Source organism: Pagrus pagrus, assembly GCF_965226575.1.
Source record: "Pagrus pagrus genome assembly, chromosome: 13".
NCBI lineage: Eukaryota > Metazoa > Chordata > Actinopteri > Spariformes > Sparidae > Pagrus > Pagrus pagrus.
The window spans coordinates 925,698-949,750 of record NC_140197.1 but is presented as its reverse complement, the minus strand read 5'-3'; the positions used below and the strand labels follow the sequence as shown (position 1 = coordinate 949,750).

The 24,053-nt window shown below is 42.8% G+C and overlaps 2 protein-coding genes and 1 long non-coding RNA gene across 3 annotated transcripts; all 3 read right to left on the bottom strand.

Moving 5' to 3' along the window:
• Window positions 1-11,986: 11,986 nt before the first annotated feature.
• Window positions 11,987-12,789, bottom strand: LOC311267987 (uncharacterized protein). Its single transcript, XM_084371287.1, has 3 exons — window positions 12,642-12,789; window positions 12,218-12,459; window positions 11,987-12,133 (listed from the first exon to the last, which is right to left on the bottom strand). The coding sequence occupies exons 1-3, from the start codon at window positions 12,764-12,766 to the stop codon at window positions 12,108-12,110; spliced, it is 393 nt and encodes a 130-aa protein (XP_084227413.1). The 5' UTR covers window positions 12,767-12,789; the 3' UTR covers window positions 11,987-12,107.
• Window positions 12,790-12,905: 116 nt separating this feature from the next.
• On the bottom strand, window positions 12,906-15,907 carry LOC311267758 (uncharacterized protein; the record flags this gene model as incomplete). The annotated part of the gene is made up of 6 exons (XM_084370988.1): window positions 15,606-15,907; window positions 15,220-15,505; window positions 14,645-14,878; window positions 14,423-14,508; window positions 14,213-14,317; window positions 12,906-13,121 (listed from the first exon to the last, which is right to left on the bottom strand). Exons 2-6 carry the CDS (start codon window positions 15,503-15,505, stop codon window positions 12,906-12,908), a joined length of 927 nt encoding a protein of 308 aa, XP_084227114.1. The 5' UTR covers window positions 15,606-15,907.
• A 169-nt stretch (window positions 15,908-16,076) lies between these two features.
• Window positions 16,077-16,539, bottom strand: LOC311267937. Its single transcript, XR_014623892.1, has 3 exons — window positions 16,465-16,539; window positions 16,259-16,327; window positions 16,077-16,166 (listed from the first exon to the last, which is right to left on the bottom strand). It is a non-coding gene; the product is annotated as an uncharacterized lncRNA (long non-coding RNA).
• Between the last annotated feature and the right edge of the window lie 7,514 nt (window positions 16,540-24,053).

Genomic DNA, 24,053 nt, shown 5'->3' with positions numbered 1-24,053 from the left:
AGTCAGTGGGTGCCACTCCCACTAACAAAATGGCCACCACCATGAGGAGAGAACACAAAAAGCAAATACACCAACTGTGGTAACACACACACCGAAACAGCAACAGGTGACCAACACAACCGTGGAGTGCAACAGCCACCATACAAAAAGGCATCACTGTAGTCACTACTACACACATGTTGCCAGCTTACACCTAAGCTGCAACCACAAGTGACCCAACAAAAGGTGAACTCTCACTACCACACCCAAAATGGACACCTTGTGATCTCCAACCACACGTTACTGTAAAGGAGTGTAACAAAAGAGACAAAGTGACCAAACGAATTGGGAAGCCACACCCACCACTCAAGATCCACTGATCTGTGGAGTGTCTCCATCCCAAACACTAACTGTAATTAAACTAAAGCAGTAACACCTACATGACCACACCAAAATCGGACTGCAACAACCACCACACAAGAAGGCGTCACTGTGTAGTCAATACTACACACAAATGTTGCCAGCTTACACTTAAGCTGCAACGACAAGTGACCCAACAAAAGTGGAGCACAGCCACCACAAAAGGCCACAAACCACCAGTTACTGCAAAGTTTTAACCACAGCCACACATCACAACATGACTAAAGTAACCAAAACAAAAGCAGCCATCTCACACAAAAAAACAAGTTGCTGTGCAAAGTATAGAACGACGAAAAACAAACTGTCGAGACACCCAGACTTTACCTGCTCACCAAGATGAATAACTCACCTAGCTAGTCTTCAGTGGCTTGCCGAGCTCGAGGCAACTTTAAACGCTGAACTCAGTGCATCACTGAGACAAAATCCATCATCGCTTGCCCTCAACTGGCACTATTGTATCTTTAAACACAGGAACCTCAGAAACAGTTGTAAATTCTGACTTATATTTAGACTGCTTCTCTCCCATCGACCTCCACCAACTAACTTCGATGGTTTCTTTATCTAGACCAACAACTTGTCTCCTAGACCCCATCCCAACTAGGTTGCTGAAAGAAACTTTACCTTTAATTAGCACATCTTTACTAGAAATGATCAACCTGTCTCTATTAACAGGATACGTACCACAATCCTTTAAACTAGCTGTAATTAGACCGCTCCTTAAAAAGTCTAATCTTGATCCAGAAGCTTTAGCCAACTATAGACCTATATCCAACCTCCCTTTCCTCTCCAAGATCCTTGAGAAAGCAGTCGCCAACCAGCTATGTGACTTCCTTCATAAAAATAGTTTATATGAGGATTTTCAATCAGGTTTTAGAGCACATCATAGCACAGAAACGGCACTGGTGAAAGTTACAAATGACCTCCTAATCGCTTCTGACAAAGGACTTGTCTCTGTCCTGGTCTTACTAGATCTTAGTGCTGCATTTGATACCATTGATCATCACATTCTACTACAGAGACTGGAACACTTAATTGGCATTAAAGGACCCGCATTAAACTGGTTTAAGTCCTATTTATCGGATCGATTTCAGTTTGTACATGTTAACGATGAGTCATCCCTGTATACCAAGGTTAGTCATGGTGTTCCTCAAGGCTCCGTGCTTGGACCCATACTATTCACCTTATATATGCTCCCTCTAGGAAATATAATTCGGAAACACTCCATAAACTTTCATTGTTATGCAGATGATACACAGTTATACCTATCAATAAAGTCAAATGAAACTAATCAGCTTACTAAACTCCATGCATGTCTCAAGGACATTAAGACCTGGATGACCTGCAATTTTCTGCTGTTAAACTCAGATAAAACCGAAGTTATAGTACTTGGTCCTAAACACCTTAGAGATGCATTATCTAATGATATAGCGAGTTTGGATGGCATTAACTTGGCCTCCAGCACCACTGTCAGGAATCTGGGAGTTATCTTTGATCAAGATATGTCCTTCAACTCCCACATAAAACAAATTTCAAGGTCTGCATTTTTTCATCTACGTAACATTGCAAAAATCAGGCCCATCCTGTCTCAAAAAGACGCAGAAAAGCTAGTCCATGCATTTGTTACTTCCAGACTGGACTACTGTAATTCTCTATTATCAGGCTGCCCTAACAAGTCTCTAAAGAGTCTCCAGCTGGTCCAGAATGCTGCAGCACGTGTACTGACAGGAACTAAGAAAAGAGATCATATTACTCCTGTATTGGCCTCTCTGCACTGGCTCCCTGTAAAATCAAGAATAGAGTTTAAAATCCTTCTCCTCACTTACAAAGCTGTTAATGGTCAGGCACCATCATATCTCCAGGAGCTCATATTACCCTATCACCCAACTAGAGCATTACGCTCCCAGAACGCAGGATTACTTGTAGTTCCTAAAGTCTCCAAAAGTAGAATGGGAGCCAGAGCCTTCAGCTATCAAGCTCCTCTTCTGTGGAACCATCTTCCTGTTTTGGTCCGGGAGGCGGACACCCTCTCTACCTTTAAGAGTAGACTTAAGACCTTCCTCTTCGATAGAGCTTATAGTTAGGGCTGGTCCAGGACAGGCCCAGGCCTGTCCTGGACCAGCTCTTAGTTATGCTGCTATAGGCCTAATCCGGGGGACAATGACACACTGAGCTTCTCTCTCCTCCCCTCTCCTCTCCTCTCCATCTGTATACATTATGCCTGTATACATGCCCCATCTCTGCATGTCACTGACTTACTTCTTCCCCGGAGTCCTTGTGCTTTCTAGTCCTACAGGCTCCCTTGGATCCTGGCCGCGCCCGGGTCGTGGATTGTGGATGCGCCCACTGCTATGGCCCTGCCTGATCGTGGATGCGCCCACTGCTATGGCCCTGCCTGATCGTGGATGCGCCCACTGCTATGGCCCTGCCTGATCGTGGATGCGCCTACTGCTATGGCCCTGCCTGATCGTGGATGCGCCTACTGCCATGACCCTGCCTAACACCCACCACTACTGTCGCTAATATTAGTCACATCTCTGTTACATAAGTTACACTACTATTATCGTACTGCATTACTACATACCATCCTTACCATTAATCACTACTACTGTTATCACTAGTAATCACATTTCCATGTGCATTTCATCATTATTGCTGTAATACATCTTTATGTACTTTCACTCCTGTCAACCATCGCTTATAATCGAATACATTGTGATCTCGTTGATCTGCTCTGTACATGCGACATCTATTGCACGTCTGTCCGTGCTGGGAGAGGGATCCCTCCTCTGTGGCTCTCCCTGAGGTTTCTTCCGCATTTTTTTTCCCTGTTAAAAGGGCCTTTTTTTGGGGGCAAGTTTTTCCTCACTCGAATCGAGGGTCGAAGGACAGAGGGTGTCGTCTCTGTACAGATTGTAAAGCCCTCTGAGGCAAACTGTGATTTGTGAATTTGGGCTATACAAATAAAATTTGATTTGATTTGATTTGATTTGATTTGATTTGATCACCGAAGACCAGGAATCTAGTCAACTGCGATACACTGAAGCGTGCCCCCACTCAGGATTACCACCAAAAATAAAAAAGGCAAAATAATAAAGTGGCAATTCTTGAATTTGCCCAGCAGCTATCTAGTCAGGGTGCTCAGTCAAAAACACAACAACATGCAGCAACAACAAAATATTTAACAAATGAGATGACCACTAAACTTAACTAAAGGCTACTTACACAAACAAACTAAACCACACTAACCTCACCTCATGGGCATTCAGATCCCGGACCTCTCGCACCCCAAGCGAGAATCATACGAGCCCCCAATTGTTACGACCAGGGCCTAGGGGAAACCCTGGCGCAACATGAAAGTGAGACTCCCCTCTTCCCATCACCCAAGCACCACCAGCAGCAAAGCATTTTTAAAGGTTTTATTTAAAAACACATTTAGCAAACGAACAAACATGCTGGTAGTCTGGTTGAGAGAGGAGAGCCCCCAGGAACTGGAGAGGAGCCGGACCTTAAACCCTTGGCTTCCAGGCAGGAACCAATCAGCTCACCTGGGCAACCTGCAATCAATCACACACACACACACACACACACTCACACTCACACTCAACAGGGTTATTTAGGCAGAGAGACAACATATATGACCTCTGGGGTCGTAACAGTGTTCCATCTCAGATTGAGGAAACTGTTAACGCTCTGCCAAGACTGAGAAGTGAGTCTCAAGTACTGAGAGTAAAGCTAAAGAGGCGGCTGTGTTACAGAGGTCATCAGCTGTTCCAGACTGTTACCTGGTCTAAACTGGTGCAAGCACTGAATAAACTCAAGCACATTCACCCACAGTATAAGGACATTACTATCAGAGATGAGGCTGAGCTGTGTGACCCAACGCTTCCCGATGAGGAAGATGATGATGATTGTGATGATGTTAATGTGACCATGGAGGATGTTGATTATGATGAAGATGATTTAATGGAAATTGACATGTGTGAGAGAAATGCACTGTGTGAGGCAGAAAATGGTCATGAAAATGAAGTGGACAACAATGAAAAGCTAATTTGTGATGACAGCCAACCAGAGGAGCAGAATGATGATCCAGAACAAGAAGGTGACATGCCAAATGGTGGTCTTGCTCTAGAGTCATGCCTTCAGCCACGCGATGTTTCAGAGGACATATTGTGTTTTAGTGAAGGAATCTACTCTGTTGCCCCTGCAGAAGGAAACAGTCCAGTCAGCTTTTTCAAAACACCTAAACTTGAGGCCATGGCTTTCCCTGTTCAGTTCCCCACTGGTCAGAATACACTAGATGAACAGAGACTTATCAAAATAACACCCAGTGGTTATTTCAAAAGCAGGCTTTTAGGTGTTGATGATCGCTTTGCCAGAGACACAAACTATTTGTTCTTCGCACAGTTTGTGAGTGAAATACACTTGGCCACGTCCAGCATGACAATTCAATTACGTAAGGGAAAACCTTTCACCAGAGATGGACGCAAAATAACGTCAGGAATGTTGCGAGACAAACGAGAGGTTGAACGACTGGTGAGACATAAAGATGCAGTCAGATTCATGCAGCCGCTGAGAGGGACACCAGCCTATTGGGAGAAAACAACGAGAGATCTGTTTGCCATGATAAGACAGCTCGGAACTCCTACTTTCTTTTGTACGTTTTCTGCAGCAGAAATGCGTTGGCCCGAGGTGATTGAAGCAATAAAACGTCAACAGGGTGAGGAAGTTGATTTCGATGAACTCGACTGGTCCACAAAGTGTGACATATTGCGAAGCAATCCTGTGACTACAATGCGCATGTTTGATAAGCGTGTTGAGGCCTTATACAGAGATCTGATCTTGTCGCCTGCACAACCCCTTGGCAAAGTTGTTGATTACTTTTACCGAGTTGAGTTTCAGCACAGAGGAAGCCCGCACATACATTGCCTGCTATGGGTAGAAGGAGCTCCTGTTTTTGAGGAAGACAGTGATCAAACTATCTGTGACTTTGTGAACAAATATATCACTGCACAGCTACCTGACCCAGTTACACAACCTGACCTGTACCACAAAGTCACAGAAGTGCAGATGCACAGCAAAAACCACACACGGACATGTTTCAAAAGTGCTAGCTCTGGATGTCGTTTTGGTTTTCCCCAACCACCTTCCAGAGATACAATGATAACAAGACCTGGAGAGAAAGATGATCCAGAAAAACTGGCAGAAGCAAAAGAAAAGCTCAGACCGCTGAACTTGCTGCTGAATGAACCTGAAACTGCCTCGCTGAGTTTAAACCAGCTCCTGGATCGGTGTGATTTAACACTCAGCGAGTATGAGAACTGTCTGCACGTGATGAAACGATCAAATGCGGTAATACTGAGGCGTGACCCAAAAGACTGCTGGGTAAATCCATATAACGCAGCTCTACTTTCTGCCTGGGATGCAAATATTGATGTTCAGTTCATACTGAATTATTACAGTTTGATCAACTACATCTGCACATATATTTGCAGTATTTATTTATGTATATATTTGCATATATTGCAAGTGAAAACTCTGTCAGTGAGTATCTCAAAACGCTAATTGAAAACTCCAACAGAGAAAATGTCAATGAGTGTGATGAAATGAGGGAAATCATGCAGTCCTATTCCAAAAAGAGAGAGGTCAGTGCCCAGGAGTGTGTTGCCCGTGCATGTGGTATCAAAATGAAAAAGTGTTCACGTGGTGTCGTATTCATACCGACAGATGACAACCCAGTGAAAATGAGTCGCCCCATGTCAGACCTGCAAAACACAACATCAGAATGTGTAAATGTGTGGATGACATCTTTGACAGACAAGTACAAAGCCAGGCCTGAAAGTTTGAGGAGATGTGTATGGCAGACTTTGCCTCAACTTGCCTCCTCTGCTGAATGAGATGGGATATGTTCAAAAGAGAGAAAACGATAAGCCCGCTGTCATCAGATTTCACCGCACATCGCAGGAGAAATATCCCGAGCAGTTTTATGGCACATTACTGAAACTGTACGTTCCTTACCGATCAGACGATGAACTGAAACCTTCTTATTTACCCACATATGAGTCATTCTACAACCGTGGCCGTGTTGAACTACCAGGTGCTAACCGTCCAGAGTCCGTCAAACGCATTGTCAAACGAAACAGAGAAAAATATGAAAAAAACAGTGAAGAAATTGAGAGTGCAATTGAGGAGTTTGAAGAGAACAGAGGTGTGATTGATGAATGGTGTAATCTGGCACCTGAATCTGAACTAGTGAGGTTGGAGTGCATTGAAGAACTGGAAGCAAGAGCGCCAGATCATGAAAATGTACAGGAGGATGTCCCAGAATATGCAAAGCAGGCTAATGCTGTAACAGAAGCCAGAGCCATCAGAGAACCCCCTGCAGTTGACCCCACAGTCTTACGTCAAATGTATCAGAATCTGAACCAGAAACAGACATGTGTGTTCCATGCAGTCAGAGACTGGTGCATAAACCGTGTCTGTGGCCTTGATCCTGAGCAATTCTTCTTTTACATAAACGGTGGTGCTGGAACAGGAAAGTCACATCTCATCAAATGCATCTACTCAGAAGCATCTAAGATACTGTGCAAACTGCCGAGACGTGCTGAGGAGGCTGACATATCAAACCCCACTGTCCTGTTGACTGCTTTCACTGGAACCGCAGCCTTTAATATATCAGGTTCAACACTGCACTCTCTGCTCAAGCTGCCGAGAAGCCTAAAACCCCCATTTCAAGGACTTGGTAATAAACTGGATGAGGTCAGATCAGATCTGTTAAATGCTGAAATCATCATCATTGATGAAGTGTCCATGGTGTCAAAGCCACTTTTTGCATATGTGGATGCCAGACTGAAACAGATTAAAGGCTGTCAAAAACCATTTGGAGGGATGTCAGTAATCGCTGTTGGAGACTTCTATCAGCTACCACCAGTGAGACACAGTAAACCTCTCTGCGTCCAAGAGCCTTTACAAATAGACCTGTGGGGACATTTTAAGATGGTCACACTGACTGAGATCATGCAGCAGAAAGATGATGTGGTCTTTGCAGAGATGCTGAACAGGATCCGTGTGAAAGACAAGTCAGATGAGTTGTCTGAAGCAGACAGAGCTATGCTGTCACAGACCATCACTGAACCGGCACTTTGTCCGACTGATGCCCTGCACATTTTTGCAACAAACAAACAAGTCAATTCCCACAACTCTGCAACGTTAGCTCTGCTCCATTCTAATATCACTACCATTGATGCAGATGACTATAAAAAGGACCCACACAGTGGCAAAATGGCACGACAAGTCGAACCATTAAAAGGAGGCAAAAATGATTTACCAGATTCACTAAATGTTGCTGAAGGCGCACGTGCCATGCTCACCAGAAACATCGATGTCTCTCAGGGATTAGTGAATGGATCCTTTTGCACACTAGAAAGGATAATTACCTCTGAACAAAGTGGTTTTACACACGTCACCATGCTTGGGCTCAAGATGGATGATGAAACAGCTGGAATGCGTTACCGCAATAGAGCACCAGGAGGACCCGATAATCTTGTGTACATTGACAGAGCGGAGGAGGATATGAAACAGAAAGGAGTGGTACGCAGACAGTTTCCCATTAAACTTGCCTTTGCTTGCACAATACATAAGGTTCAAGGTATGACAAAGACATCAGCTGTAGTCTCACTGAAACACATATTTGAACCTGGCATGGCTTATGTGGCTATCAGTAGAGTGACCTCTCTCAGTGGACTGCACATGCTGGATATAGACGAGAAAAAAATCTATGCAAACCAAGACATCACTGCAGCCTTAGAGACCATGACACATGTCAACTTGGACAACATGATGCCTCTTCTCCATTTCAAACAAACATTGAGCAGACATGACACTCTGACCATTGTTCACCACAACACAGAAGGACTGCCATCACATGTGAATGACATCAAGAGCCATCATGAACTGTGTCTTGCAGATGTTCTGTGTCTCGCGGAAACCCACCTACAAGGCTCCTTTGTTGCACACAGCCTCCATTTAGACGGCTACAATATGTTCAAGCGCAACAGACACATGTCGTACACAAATCTCCCACAAATGGCAAACAGAGGTGGTGGCGGAGTTGCTGTTTATGTTAAAAACCACTTTCAAGTGCGTGAAAAACAGTATCTACATAATGTGACTGATCTTGAGTTTGTGGCTCTGAAGGTTGAAGCCCCTGTGAGTGCACTGATTGCAGCTGTGTACAGACCTCCAGACTACAGCATTGCATCATTCCTGTCAAACCTGGTAGGCCTTTTGGATTCACTGGAGATCATGGATTGCCACCCCATCATTGTCTGTGGCGATTTCAATGAGAATCTCTTATCCAACGGAAGTATGCCAATACTGGAGCTGTTTCGGTCTAGGGGATATGCCCAACTAATCACTGCTGCAACTACAGAGAAGAACACACTGCTGGACCTCATTTTCATCTCTCAACCACAATGCTGTCTCAATTCAGGTGTCTTGAAAACGTACTACAGTTATCACAACCCTGTGTACTGTGTAATCTCCTGCAGCAGTTCATAAAGAAATCCGGTGAGTGACATTGAAAAATACTAGGACTAAGGATTTGTTTGTTTTCGTGGATTAAGGGATTAAAGGTAGGGTGAATGATGTTGGAAAAACGGTTCGAGCACACAGCATTTAGAAAAAAAAACAATTCAAAAGTCCAAACCCCTTTCCTCAGCCTTCCCCCCCGAAGCCACGCCTCCAGAGTACAGGAACGCGCATCGCTTGTTCCCGAGGGTTCACGCGTCAATTTGCAAACCTGCGCTAAGCTTTTCTCATGGCACATTCACAGGTAAGAAAATTCCTCACAACATCATAATGAACTTAAACAACGAATATGATGATTGTTTCAAGTTATATTTATCAGTATATTAGATTAGAAGTTGGACTTTTCAGTTTGTATTTTGATAGGTGTTACAGCTAATTGCTGTAAGATTGATGTCCGCCTTGTAGTGGGGTGACCATTTGATTTCCAAATTAGAGGACATGGGTCATACCTGTCAAGTTTTGGATTTGAAAATAAGGGGAGGGGGGGGATGCGCGCGCGCTGCGCTGCCGTGTCGGACTGCCTCGGGTCCGGGCTCATCATCATACCTAATGTTAGCCTATCTCAATTAATCAAGTTTGCAATATGTAACTGATCAACAAGTGTGCTTTGTTTGACTTTTAGATGTATAAATCGTTTGTTTATTTAGAGCTTCCATGATGAGAGCCTCGTTGGCTCTGATTCAGATTACACTCCGGAGCCATCCACATCCAGAGAACAACCCCGGCGACAGGTGAGAGGAGCATCGAGGGGCCGAGGACAAGGATGAGGAGGAAGAGGAAGGGCACACAGAGATCAGACAGGGGGTCTGGGAGAAGAAGACTTGAGAAGAGTTGAAGATCTACAAGCCCGAAGGATTGCGGATGAGCAGGTATTTATTTATCACATTACTTCTCTCTTACCTCTTTAAAACAGCCTATCATGACTTATTTTATTTTGTTATTCAATTATATTGTTTTCATGCATAGCCTATGTAGCACTTTGAGTTTTTAATCAAAAGTGCATTACAAATAAAATGTATTATTACTTTTTAAATTTATCTTGCCTCTGACAAAGTACATTTTTTCTTATCTGAATAGAGTGGTCAGTGACTTGTAAGCTGACCTAGCATGCACTGTATACACACAATACTACAAGGGCCGCGTTTCCCAGATTTGATCGTTCTTAAGGACTTAAGAAGGCTCTTAAGAAGGGTTCGGCTAAGAAGGAGCGCTAAGATACGGGTGTTTCCCAGATGCGTTCTTAACTGCCTTCTTAGGAGAACCTTAAGATCAAGCCAAAGAAGCTTCTGAAGAAGCTCTTAGTGGGAGCTGTCCACCGCGGTGCTGCTGTGCTGAATCAATCGATGCCAGGCAAATCGATCACCCACCTCTTTATCAGCGCATAAGTGTGTGTGTGTGTGTGTGTGTGTGTGTGTGTGTGTGTGTGCGCTGTCAGACCGGGCTGTCCAGGCAAAGAGATCCAACGGCCGTTGGATCTCCGCACGGGGCAGCCGGTACTTTGCCTGGACAGCCCGGTCCGACAGCACGTCCAGTGGGGAGAAGTGCTGACGCACGTATGCATTTATGTAAACCGTCTGGCTTCGTGCACGGCGACGCTGTTGGTTCGCAGGGAGAATGTGCTGTATTGCAGCCATGGTTTCTCACACGCGCGGACTTTGGCAACGCAGAGTAGCAGGTGAAGCCTCTCTGGATGAGGTTCAGCTGAGTTTAATACATCTGTTCCCTTGATATCTGTGAAATGCCACAGGGTTGTTGTTTTTTTTATGTGTAGTACTATAAACTCATATATGCAGATGTTGCGGAAAACTTAAACGTGTAATTCAATAAAAAGGTTTTTTTTCATCTACCATTTTCTTATTTTTTTTTCTTGCGCCAGTGGTCCGCAGCTATGAGCGCATTTCAACACTGAGCATTGTTTTATTATTTCGCAAAGTGGATGATATAAATTTCCCTGACGCGCTTGATCACTGAGCATTCGGTCACTAAGAAGGCTGTTAAGAGTGGGTCAGCTCGATCTTACATTTCCTTCTTAGTGAAAGATCTTCTTAAGCTAAGAGCGACTCTGGGAAACGCATCCTTCTTTCACAGCGTTCTTAAGAGCGCTCCTAAGAAGATCTTAGCACTTAAGAGCTTCTTAACGAATCTGGGAAACGCGGCCAAGGACAATAGGGCTGTTCTTTAGTGTTTGTTATGCATTTCTTTACAGGCCAGGATTCAGTCACTGAATTTGCAACAGTCTCATCATCTGCTGGAGCTCTGTCTGACCCGTGACCCCAGTCTGATGTTCGACGTGCTACAAATGGCATCCGGAGCCCCTCCATCAGACCCCCCAGCTGCAGGTCAACCCACCTGGTGTGTCTGCACAAATTGCCGGGAGATGCCCACAGACACAGAGAGGAAATGCTGTGGACAACTTCAAGACTCCTGCATCTCCATGCTGTCACACATGGATTTATACATCTTACAGGAGGGGGTTCTTCGCCTTGCCAGGAGGATATGGAATGACCTCCGGGCTGAGGCAGATGTTGCAGACACAGGAGAAAGCAACAAACAATTCCGCTATGCAGCATACAGACAGTTTGTTGTGTGGCAGTATGGGGCACTTGGACAGGGTCGGCGTGTCATTATACCCAGTTGCTGTGTCTGGAAAATTCGCGATCGTTATCCAGATCCACTCGGACAATACAAGGGCTTTGTCCCAAGTAGAGTGTAATAAAACCTGATCTCAATGTACATATTTAATTCCTTTATCAGTATTTATTTGTTTCATATTTTATAGTGTTATGAACCCTGTTTGGTTTGGCTTTAAATAAATAATAATAAATCTGTTCATTTGAAATACCTCTGGTTGTGGTCTTCTGCATAAACAATTTGTCATACCATCCCTTTTCAATCAGGATAAATAACCACAAACAAAATGTATCAACACTGAGATGTTTAATGGTATATTTTGGGGATATATATATATATATATATATATAATACAGCATAGAAAAATAGTAATGATACATGACAATTACAAGAACTTGAGCACAACTATATACATTTTTAGGGAAAATATTTGGTCACAGCTGATCCATTTGGTCGGTGCTGGCTGGGAGGTCAGGCACATGCTGGAGAGCCTAGTCTGTCGGCGGTGGGGTCTGTGCTGTACAAAGAATACCACAATTAAAAACACATACTGTATCTTACAATAATAACATTAGCAAATTGTAAGTTCTATCAAACATACCAAGCCTGCTGACTTGCTTCTGCAACAGCTCCTGGGTTGTCGGGGGAGGGACACCTGATAAAACTCCCAGTGTTCGAGGATCCTCTGGTCTTGAGGGTCGGCTCTGTGCCATTCCTCTTGGAGCAGCAAGTCTCTGACGCAGGATGGCGCTCTGGAGGTCTGGGATGTAACTGTAGTCCTTTGCAACCTTCAGAGTGTACAGCCTCCATGACTTTGATCTCTTGTTGTACACCTTCCCATATCTAGCAGAAGAAATTAGTAAATGGTTCAGATTATAGTTTTGCCAAAATAAAGTTTTGTAGTAAGCAACAGTTATTCATTTTTTTTCAATCAATGTAAATGCATTCACTTTATCAGTGTGACTGTCAAGACTCTTTCAAGTACATTTACACAACTACATAGGGAAGCTTATAATACTACATACTGAAGTGAGCCATCTTCTTTTCTCTTGGCTGGTCTGTGGAGGTGATGATTGTAGTCGAGGCCAGCCAACATGGTCCGGGCTTTATAAACTGCTGGGGAGAAGCTGAAGCGCTTACTTGCATACATAAGTATGTGGTTATGGAATGATTCCAAATCTGCGGTTGACCTGAGGGTGAAATGTAAACAATTATTATTCATTATTTACGTTCACCTGAACCCACACCTCCCTATTTAGAATACCAAAGGGTCATTGGTATAGTGGAAGTCATGTAAACTTGCCGGTGTACCTGAAATGCAGATACTTGCGGACGTTCTTCAGCCAGCGTCCATCAAGAATAATCTCTCTCAATCTCTGATGTGCCAAAGAGCCCTGCTGTATCCAGTCTTTCTCTCTGCTCTCCTCCAAAGGGCCATGGTGACAGGCACCAAGGGCCCATGCATGCTCTCCTGTGACATGGTGCAGGAGTCCCATCCACATGTCCTGAGGAGAAATAGTTTGAAGTTTTTTATTTAGCACAATAAGACAAAGAGCAAAGAAATAACAACAAAAGAGAAGTCCAAGGTAGCAGCAAGAAACCCAAAGGGCTTATACAATGTCTCTACCTACATTATACTAAAAATCACAAGATTCAAAACAACTATGAAATAGAGAGACAGCAATAGAGCAAATTATAATGATAATAGAATAAAAAAATATATTTTTTAATATAAGGTGTGTGTGTGAATGTGTACTAGTGCACATGCGTTACATGTATAAATGTGAGAACTATTTAGTGACCTTGGCTATCAGAGCAGCCCCTAAACTCCTCCTGCATGTGTCAAGAGAGAGAACTGTATGGAACTATTAAATTGATCATTCCAAAGTATTGTACCCCTGGATTTTAAGGAAAATAGTCCACGGTTTGTATGATACTGAGGAGGGTGAAGTCTTGTCAATTGTCTTGTACTTATGTAATTGTGACTTGACTTGGACAAATTCACTGAAGAATTCACTGAAGAATTTGGAATGTAGATGTACTTACAGATAAAAATGCATATATGGTATATATTGATGTCATTATCTTGAGTTTTTGGAAAAGGAGTGGAAGGATCTAGTCGTTTTGAGAATGTGGCAGTTCTAACAAACCTTTTCTGAACTAGATAAATACTATGGAGTTTGGAGGCCTATGTACTGGCCCAAACAATGCAGTATATGAGGTGTGGATAAATCAGGCTTTGATATAAAGTAAGTAGACAGTTAGAAATGTACTCTAAATAAGGAATCTCACAAATACAGTGTGCACAACAAAAAGTCTGACACAGGGTCCAAGCTGTTGGCCAAAACAGAGATGGTTTAAGAAATATGGAATGACAGTTGGTACATAGCATGATTGTGTAACCTATGTTACTGGCCATATTACTACACCATTCCAAAAAACAGTCAAAGTACATCCAAATTTACACTGCTCCATAGATTGCATGTAGGATAACATCAATCACTGATATAATGAGAGGGGTTTGACCGCTATTTAGCTGTGTTGTCTGGACAAAGAAGACAGCCATTACAAAAGATAACATTTCTGTAATACTTACCATGAACTCTTCATAACTGGTTGCCGTCTTACAACAATGCCAGAAATGGTTGCAGACGTCTTTGCACCACATCAATAGGTTAGAGCATCCCTTTTGCTGCCCTGCCTGGAAATTGAACAACAATCTTTTGTTTCGACATGATATAAACAAGGTTCACAACAAAAGGTAGATGTAGGTAATGTACAATCGGAAAGGAGATCCAGAACATACTGCCACAAGTCTTTTGCTCAAGTTCTTCGATCCATGCCAGATGTCCAAAGAATGGTGTATGCCACTGTCTTTGTACGGTCCTTTAGCTAAAGGGCATAAAAGGAAAAAAAAATCATGCTAATCAAAACAATGTCCAGTCATGGTAATATGGCTATACCTGTGGTGTAGCTGCAATGTATTGGAGCAGTGAAATCCTACAGAAATTACATTAAACCCACTTACTGAATAGGGCTGCAATTTGAGTGTGAGCATCTGTGCAAACTTCGGTCACGTTCAGCTCCTGACGAAGTGTCTCCAAGGTACGCACAAAGCCCTCCTTCTCCATAATAACAGAGTTTCTCTGCGTCTCCCGCTTGTCAATGCTGATCATGGATATTATTTGCTTTGATGTGTTGTCCATGGCCGTGTACGTGCAGTATTGTGCACAGAACCCTGGACTATCCATCCGAGCATCACCTTTGAATAGAAAGAAGAGAATTACTTACTCTGTATGTGTTCATGCTTGTGTGTATGTGTATGTGTGTGTGTGTATGTGTATGTGTATGTGTATGTGTGTGTGTGTGTGTTGAGGAGGCAAATACACAATCTCTAGGACGGCACCCCCTGCTAACGTCACACGTCTACGTCTGTGCCACACCCAAGTCCTAACCAGGAAGTCTTAACACCCCCCCCCCCGCTCACACCGCCCGCTCTGCGTCACTAGGCTCACCGTATTCTGGAATACTAATAAAATCTCACCACCACAGCAAACATTGAGCAAGACTTTGGAAGTGTTTCTTCGACAGTGTGAAACTCACCAAGCACCACAACAGGCCCTTTTGGCTGAAGCTGGGTTATCACTTTGGCTCTCTTCTCATTCCAGAACTCACTTATACTGTCAATACAGAAAGAGTCCTGGATCCGGAAGAAGTTGGACCTCTCAACCATCCCCATGTTCATGAATTTAAAAAGGAGCGATATTTTGGCATAATTGTTGCCAGAAAGCAGTATATTGCTTGCCAACATAAAATCTCCAACCAACATCCCATACTTAAAAATGGGCTGGGTGCTCCATCTCCATACAGAGTGACCTTGAGGACACATCTAAAAAACACACACAAAAAATCAGGTTAGGAATTTCATGAAAGCAGTGACTTTATCATATGACAGAGATAGAAAAGAATCCAAGTATATGCAAGCTCACCCATTCAACAACAGCTGCTGTGCCTCTGGATTTGATACTAACTTCAAAAGGTGGTTGTGCACTGTTGCTTAGTCACTGGGTCTTTTGCTGTACACATGGTCATTGGCAGCACAACGTATTCAGCAAGCTGTCTCAGGCAATCATGGTAGACAATTGATGCAGAATGGCCTACAACATCATCTTCCACAAGGATTTTAATAGCCTCTGGTGGTGGCTCTTTGCTCGCTGCATCATGGGAGGGGTTGACATGATCATGCACTGTCTCCTCTATGTTGACAACTGGCAGTGACTCCAAACATATGTTTGTTGTCAGAGCAGCACCTGTCCTGTGGTAGCACCAAGATATCCAGAAATTAAAATGTGAAAAAACAACAACAACAAACAGATGTAGTGCAAGTTGAGATACAGAATACCGCTTACCGCACACAAACACGAGGCACATAATCGCTGTCATCACTGTCGTCATAGTCTGTGTCTACTTCCTTTGTTGTATCCTCTTCCGAGCATGACACAGACTCAGTCTCCATGTCAGGATACCAGGTCTCATCATCCCAGTCAATTCTAGAGAAGCATATTATTTGCAAAGCAACACATTTTACACAACAATTTCCCTGTAAGGCATGGGAAATACATGTCAAAGTGTAGTGACTTACAAAGAATTTTGAATGTTATTGTACTCATCCTCATTGATGTCATCAACATTTAGATCCAATGCAGACATACTAAATTGAGACAAAGAAAAGGAAACAAAAGTCATGACCTCATGTCACTAAATCACAGTAGGGACCAGTTACAGAAAATTACAAACACTGAATTATGGCTGGAAAATGTTTTGATAAACCTTTCTAAAACCAAATACCTTGTATCAGAAACCTCAACAGCAGCCTCCTGAATTCTGCTGTCCAGCTCCTCATTCCCTCCAACTGAGAAGTCATCATCTCTGTACAACAGACAGTCATCACAGAATTACTTGTCAATATGTTCCCCAGCCTGAAAGTGTTCCTTGTACAGCTGTTGCTGCCCAGAAACCAAATCTACATTCACTTGTGATATGAAATAGGAATTTACATAGGCTAGGTTATAGATATTAGGCTTTCAAGCATTGATTTTAGTAAGCATGAGACCAAAGACAACATAACAGTTTCACTACTCACCGGTCGGAGGAGGATTCAGAGAGAATTGTGGATACAGGGGGAGGAGGAGGGGGTCTCAGGAAACCATGTTTCACTGGTGTAGAACTCAGTATGTCCTTCTTCTCATAACTAACAAAAATATATAAATATGTCATAATTCGTGCCTCTGAAGGGTAGTAATAGCGTTTTAGCAGCATAACAGAATACATGACATGAAAATAATCCTCAAGAATGTAATACAGCAGACATTATAGTCCATGATTGGCAGCAGTAGGCTAATGTACTTTGTGTTTAGCAAACTTAGCCCGGTAAAAAAAAAATTGCAAGCATTACTAACATTGCAATTCGTCCAATTCGTTTTATCCTCAAACTGAATGGATATTTGTTAAAATTAGGGATGTCCCGATCACATTTTATGCCCCAGAGTCAGAGCCATTTGAGGAGCAGCAAACAGAGGCTAACACTAGCTAGCTAATCTTCTTCTCTGTATCACAGGGTGCAGGTAATCCGGTGCAGCGGTGATAGAGAAGTGTCGTTTCAACTTGACTCTGTCATGCAGTGGCCTGATTGCTTCCTAAACCATTTTAACTATTTACTGAAATTTGGAAACTGACATTTCAATTGATGGAAATCCGACGTAGCGGTGGAGAACTGTAATCCCTGGCAGTGTTTACAACACTACAATCCATTGAAAATTACGTGATCGGATCCGGGACATCCCTAGTTAAAATTACAACATAATGCCAGAAACCAATGACTACTCTCAAAAATCATAAAGACATAATGTTATCTTACCTATCAAGTAGAAATAGGGCCACCATGACGTCGCTTTGCAGCCCTCGCTGTTGCTTCAGTTGACGCCACCGATCATATGCCGCACCGATGCACACTCTCGTTTTGTTGCGCTCTTCGTCAGCCTTTTTCTTGGCTGTAGCCTTGTCAAACATAGATTTTCGCTTCCGACTAGTTGTTGGCACCTTTTCTGCCATACTGACACTAACGTGTCCACCGTATTTTCAATGAGCAGCCCGTGACACTATGTGACATGTAGCCAACTAGCCAGTAGCCTCTGAGGACGCGCGATTCGTTCGTGCCTGAAGAGGAGTACGCGCAAAGGAGGGAGGGGGGGGGGGGCAGTTGAGGTTGATAGACATATCACCATCCACCATCTAATCGTCATGAGCGTCACGCTCAAGACGATTAGATGGAGTTTTTTCAGTCCTGCCCATCCCACAGGCGACTATTTTTTTTGGTGTATGTGTCATATCATTTAATTCATTGGTTTCAATCTGTGTGTGAAGGAGATTTTAAGCAATATGATAAAAAGGGTTAAAAAAATGCTCCAGGAAAACATCATCCACCCTACCTTTAAGAAAATTGTTTAATACCATTTTGTGTGAAAAAGTATAATATGTCTTGCGCATTTTGATTTAAAACACAAAACTTAAGCTGACAATGGTAAAATCTAAAGTTTATATCACAATGATCATCGTTTACTGAAAATGCAATGTACAGAATTTGACAGATCATGTAGTTATACAGACTTACAAAGCAAATAGTCAACAATTACTCAGAGTCGGGGTATCCTCTTTGCAGCCTGGCTTCACAACCTTGCCGGCTGCCTCAGTCTCTCTGAGACTGTGTGGGAGGGAGGGTGGACCAAGAGGATACACCGCTCAACACTTGATATGAATGTTGGTTGTATTGTGTCTAAGAGAAATTGATCTACAAGGACATTATGTTGCTGAGAGAATTACACACAGCTAACTCTCCAATCTGGTTCAAAATTAAAACCTTGGCTAGTAAAAAATGCTCCAAAGGATGGATAAAGGTAGATGAACATTTAAAAAACTTGACTAATACAAAATGGCTAAAGGTTAAATTGTTTTACAGGCTAAAGGCAAAAAGATTAATTTCTTTTACAGGCTAAAGGCAAAAAGGCTAAATTGTTTTACAGATAACTGCGGTAATGGACCATATTCCCAGCACATTTTGGCCTGTGCATTTGTCAGGGTGGGTCTGGGTCAGGGTTGATAAATGCACAGGCCAAAACTATTTTTAAGCAGCTGTATACATCTGCCAACATTTACTGTAGCAAAAATACATCAGAAAGTATGTGTTTTCAATGTAACATACTTTCCAATGTACTTACACCTACCAGCTGAAACCCCACATTCCCACCAAATTTGCCACTACTCTCTCTAGCAGGGTGGGTGGCCTTGCCAGATACTCTAAATTATGCAAGTTTACTGTCCCTCTTTGTGATGGGAGACACAGTGCTCCTCTGTGACGACACCTGTCCACCTTGGTCCTATTTTCTTCAATACTGTGAGGACCAACTCATGACCAGCAACACCATGGTGCCACAGACGAGGCAGCTGCACCAGCTTAACTGTCAGTCGACAATGGAGCCATCACTGCTGGATCACATAGAGACATGTGCTTCCCCTCTCAGTGCAATGGTTTCTTCATAACTCAGCATAAGGTAGGCCATTAAGGGTTTATTTTTGAACAGATATTCTTGTATGTGCTTTGATAGAATTGTCTGTGTATCAAACAGTTTTTGTAGCTTTTGACTTTAAAGTTACAGTTGGGAGTGTATTTTGAATGAAGTTCTTTCTTCAGGTCTTCCTCCACTGTGGTCCAGCCACTCCACAGCTGAGACCTCCAGACTGCCCAGAGAGTTAACATGCATAAGACATTCAGCAATTCAAAACCTCTCTGTGTGAAGAGGGAAAATGGATTTCTGCCCTGCAGCAGTGTGCAAGGTAGTCGATTACTTTGTATGGTGCAACTCTTGTGTATGTTTTGTGTCATGGTCTTCAGATTAAAGACTTTCTGTTGTCTTTTCTCAGGGCGAGCTCCATTCCCCTGCCTCTCAGAGCCTCTGTGTCAGTGACGCTGTCCTCACGCCAAACGTGACCTGACAATAGGGAGCAGCAGTTCTTCCAGCCACTGAACATGTCAAAGTTCATGACACTCATTTACATCTTCACACTGACAGTGTGCTCCGTTGACAGTTTTGGTTTGTGGCAGCAATGAAAAGATTCAACAAACAGCACCATGACAGAATCACTAGTGAAGATTACACTACTGACCCATGGACCATATAACCGAATCTGAAGAATAGGACACCAGTTAAGTCTGTTTTGTTAATAATAATATTTATGTTATATGATTCATTGAAAAAAAATTTTATTTTGCATTTCATGAAAAAATTCTGATTTCATGCCATATGTTTATTTCATCTCTCAACAGAAACCAGAGAAGGTGGAAAAGTAGGCCTTACTCCTGGGGGTGATTGAGAACAATCAGGAAGGGTTCCTCCAAGTGCTTCTCTCTGACGACTCCATCCTCGAGATCCGGAGGGAGCTCTGGAGTCCGATTGCCCCCCTCCTGGAAAAGGGGTCCATACCAGTGAACCTGACAATGGAGGGAACACTCATTGTTAAAATCCATGCACTCCAAAAAGAGGAATAGAGAGGTGGAGAGTGCTAATCAGTTTTGAAACGTTCTGTTTGATTTTGTAATATTTAATGTTTTGTTATGTATTAATGTCGTTCCTTTTTTGATTTTGTTCATATGTTCAGTTTTGTTCAATTTTGTGAATAAATGTTTTTAAGTCGGTCAACGTCCTCTATGTCTTAGAAAGGAAACAATATATTAGTTTAACTACAAATGACGACTAAATACTTCTCCATCTCAGATCTGTGTATACTTGAATATATAATAGCCCTTATGCACAACTCCACTACTTCTTGAACTTGAGCCGGCTCCTTTATTTCCTGTCTTACATTATTGGACGAATTGATTAATCCAGGTGTGTCTGACTTCAGTAGTCACAATGGTCACACACCAGGATTAATCAATTCATCCAATAATGTAAGACAGGAAATAAAGGAGCTGGCTCAAGTTCAGGAAGTAGTGGAGTTGTGCATAAGGGCTGTTTGGTTGGTATTAAGGTCACACAGCTTCTCCCTTCTGTTTGTTTGGGTTGGAGTTCCACACCAACGCACACACTTGAATTCGAAAGGTTAGTAATTAAGTATGCTGGATATGATTCTTCTACCAGTTGCTGCGGGAGTACAGTGGACAGAGCAGGTGACCGGGGATCGGATCCCTGTCGGGGAGTATCTTTATACTCTTTTTGTCTTGTATATTAGCCCACACACACACACCGGCCGCAGACCCTAACCCTAACCCCCAGATGACTGATTGTATATTATTATATTATGGTGAGCTGTAAAAAAGAACATGATAACTGAATTAAAAACATAACGGACCGTCTACAATCGTTTTTATATTGAATGTGTAATGTAAACAGGAGAACGTAGGCCTTCATGGATAATCATACTTTTCACACACAAAAATACAATGATGCAAAAGGAAGATAGATTTAATCAGGACTATATACAGCATTTTATGACAGAAAAAGACTCATTTCTCAACCGGAAATTGAACCCCCGACCCCAGACTGAAGGGCATCTACTCGCTCCACTATACTATCGAGACGGAGGGCAAGCAAGAATATTCAGCAAATTAGACATCTTCCTTCACCTTCGGAATGCCGACCCTTGATTGTTTTTGAAAAAAGGCCGCCATTCTGAACCTGGTAGCACAGTGGTTAGAGCAGTGACCTCCGGTGTGGTTGGCCAAGGATCAAATCCCCAACGGGGCCTATCCTGTTATTTTTTTTGTCTTGTATATTAGCCCACACACACCGGCTGCGGACCCTTGTAAGTTCGGAATGACGGACCTTCCGAAATTTTCGGAATGGTGGTCCTTCGGAAAGGGGGTCGCCTCCCGGTTAGGTTGACGTCATTGGAACAAACTGATACGTTTCTTACACAAAGAAAACATTTCTTCATGTATAACATTTGCCGAATGAACAACTGTGCCCAAATAGTTAAGAATACGTTGTACACTGCGTTTCACAAAGTTTATACAGTTTCTCCTAACGCAACAAGTTTAAAAATTGTTGTTTTTTTAAAGGAGTCTGGCGACGAAGTAACAGGCTTATACAGCGATGCCGCGAAGAAACTGACACTTTTCACAATGAAAGACAAATCGTAATGTATTGTACTTAATGCCGAATTTGAAAGAAAGAAGGCACCAATGAGTTAAAATGTGTCATAAGTGTTCCAAAAAGTTGATTAAGCTTCTCCTCATGATGCAACAACTCTTAAAATCACTCGATTTGTAAAGGAGTCTGGGATATTGCCGTTACTAGTGACATTCATCACTTCATTATGTGGTCCATGTCCATGCCTTACACACACGCACATTTGAAATTTTTATTTATGCCCACATAACAAAAAAGTACAAGGGTTCTTGCACAAGGGACATAAACACTGCCAGTGCAGCATACACACAAACACGCACACGCACACACACACACACACACACACACACACACACACACAACTTCTAGTGGTGGTGGTAGTAGAAGTAGTAGTAGTGGTAGTAGTAGTAGAAGTAGTTGTAAGACAAGTAGTAGTAGTATTAAAAGTAGCAGTATTAGTTGTGGTGGTAGTAGTACAAGTAGTAGTTGAAGTAGTAGTAGTACAATTAGTAGTAGTAGTAGTACAAGTAGCAGTTGAAGTAGTAGTTGAAGTAGTAATAGTAGAAGAACTAGGCCTATTGCTGAACGTATGCTGAAGCAGTAGCAGAACAAAAGTTGAAAATGTTCCCAGGAGAATCAATTTAGCAGAAAAAACTGGCTGAAAAGCTAAAAAGTACAAGGTTGAAAGAACTTAAAAAGCTGAAGATTTGGAAAGCCGAACGGTTTCTCTAGCTGAACATAAAGCTGAATATTTGAAAAAGCTGAAAAGGTTGAAAAGTATTAGACTGAAAGAGCTCAAAGCTTAATATTTTGAAGGTTGAATAGTTTCTCTAGCTGAACATGAAGCTGAATATTTTGATAGTTGAACAGTTACTCTAGCTGAACATGAAGCTGAATATGTCAAAAAGTTGAAAAGGTTGTAAAGCTGAAAGTAATAGGCTGAAAGAGCTTAAAAAGCTGAACAGTTTGACAGCCAAACAGTTTCTGTAGCTGCACATATGCTGGAGCAGTAGCAGAACCAAAGCTGAAAATGTCCCCATAAGAATGAATGGGAAAACACCTCCCAAACACCTGCAGGTTTAGAAAAAAGCGTAATGGTTATGGCAAAAATATGTATACAGCGAGTAACAGGAGACATTGCTGAACCATGTGATGCCTTTTTTATTTCTGTAGAGTGAAAAATGAGTGCACAAGAGCGAGAGACAAAACCGGTACCGTCTGCTCCACTCCAGAGATTTAGGCTCAAAGTTAACACTGCAGCTTATGGGGGAGTTGCTGGAGTGCTTGCCGCTCAAGGGCTTCTACAGCCAAAAGTTGAAGTCCTACAGTGGGTACTAGTTTCATTTGGATGATTTCATGCGAGATTCACGCGCGAGTCACGGGAGAGTCACACGGATTTTTTGTGGAGGAGTAATTGTGTTTTCACCAGAAGCTGCAATGTGCCCAAACAACCGCCAGGTGGCATCTGTGAGCAGCAGGACGCCTCCATAAGACAGCAGCACGGAGCAGTGAACACAAATGGGGAATGCAATATAAATACAGTAGGCTATAGTTTTTCAATGAGACAAATGTAACAACTGCAGCTACAGTATACGTCTCACTCTCTTTTTTCGGTCCTCAGTCTCGTCAGCTCCAAACACACCCGTCTGTGTTTTTAAAATGAGCGAACTACTGTCCGCAGATTTCTCATTCCCCACCTTGTTTGATTGAGAGTGTTGCTGGATGATTTCTCATGAATGAACGGGCTGTGTCATTTTCGGGCTGGGCGATAAAACATAGGATATCCTGAAATAACTTTTCCTCGATAGAAATAGGCAACAAGACGCGGCCGATACAAAGTTGATAGGTTTCATTCATCCATGTTTTGACAGACAACACAAACAGCCAGTGATAATGAGACCGGTGACACCGTCAGCCAGCCGGCCTGTACTGCGAAGGAGTCCAGCTCAAAACCTCAAGCCCCGGTCCGAGTTAACACGGTACTACGAAGCTGGTTATCAACTCAGCCTCATGCTCTGTGCGAGTTCACATCAAAGGAGGCGTGTGTGTGTTTTATTGAAAGCGAGGCTGGGTGTGTGTATGAAAATTGCCATGGACCGCGGAACGCATCTGGACAAGGGGGGCATAATTTCAAGTCAAGCGGGGAGGGGGGGATCCTTGTACCTGGGTTACTGTTACCAAGGATACGGAAATAAAAGTAGCGAAGCTCCGGACAGAGTTGCGGTGATTGTATCCACTTTATGATAGGCTACA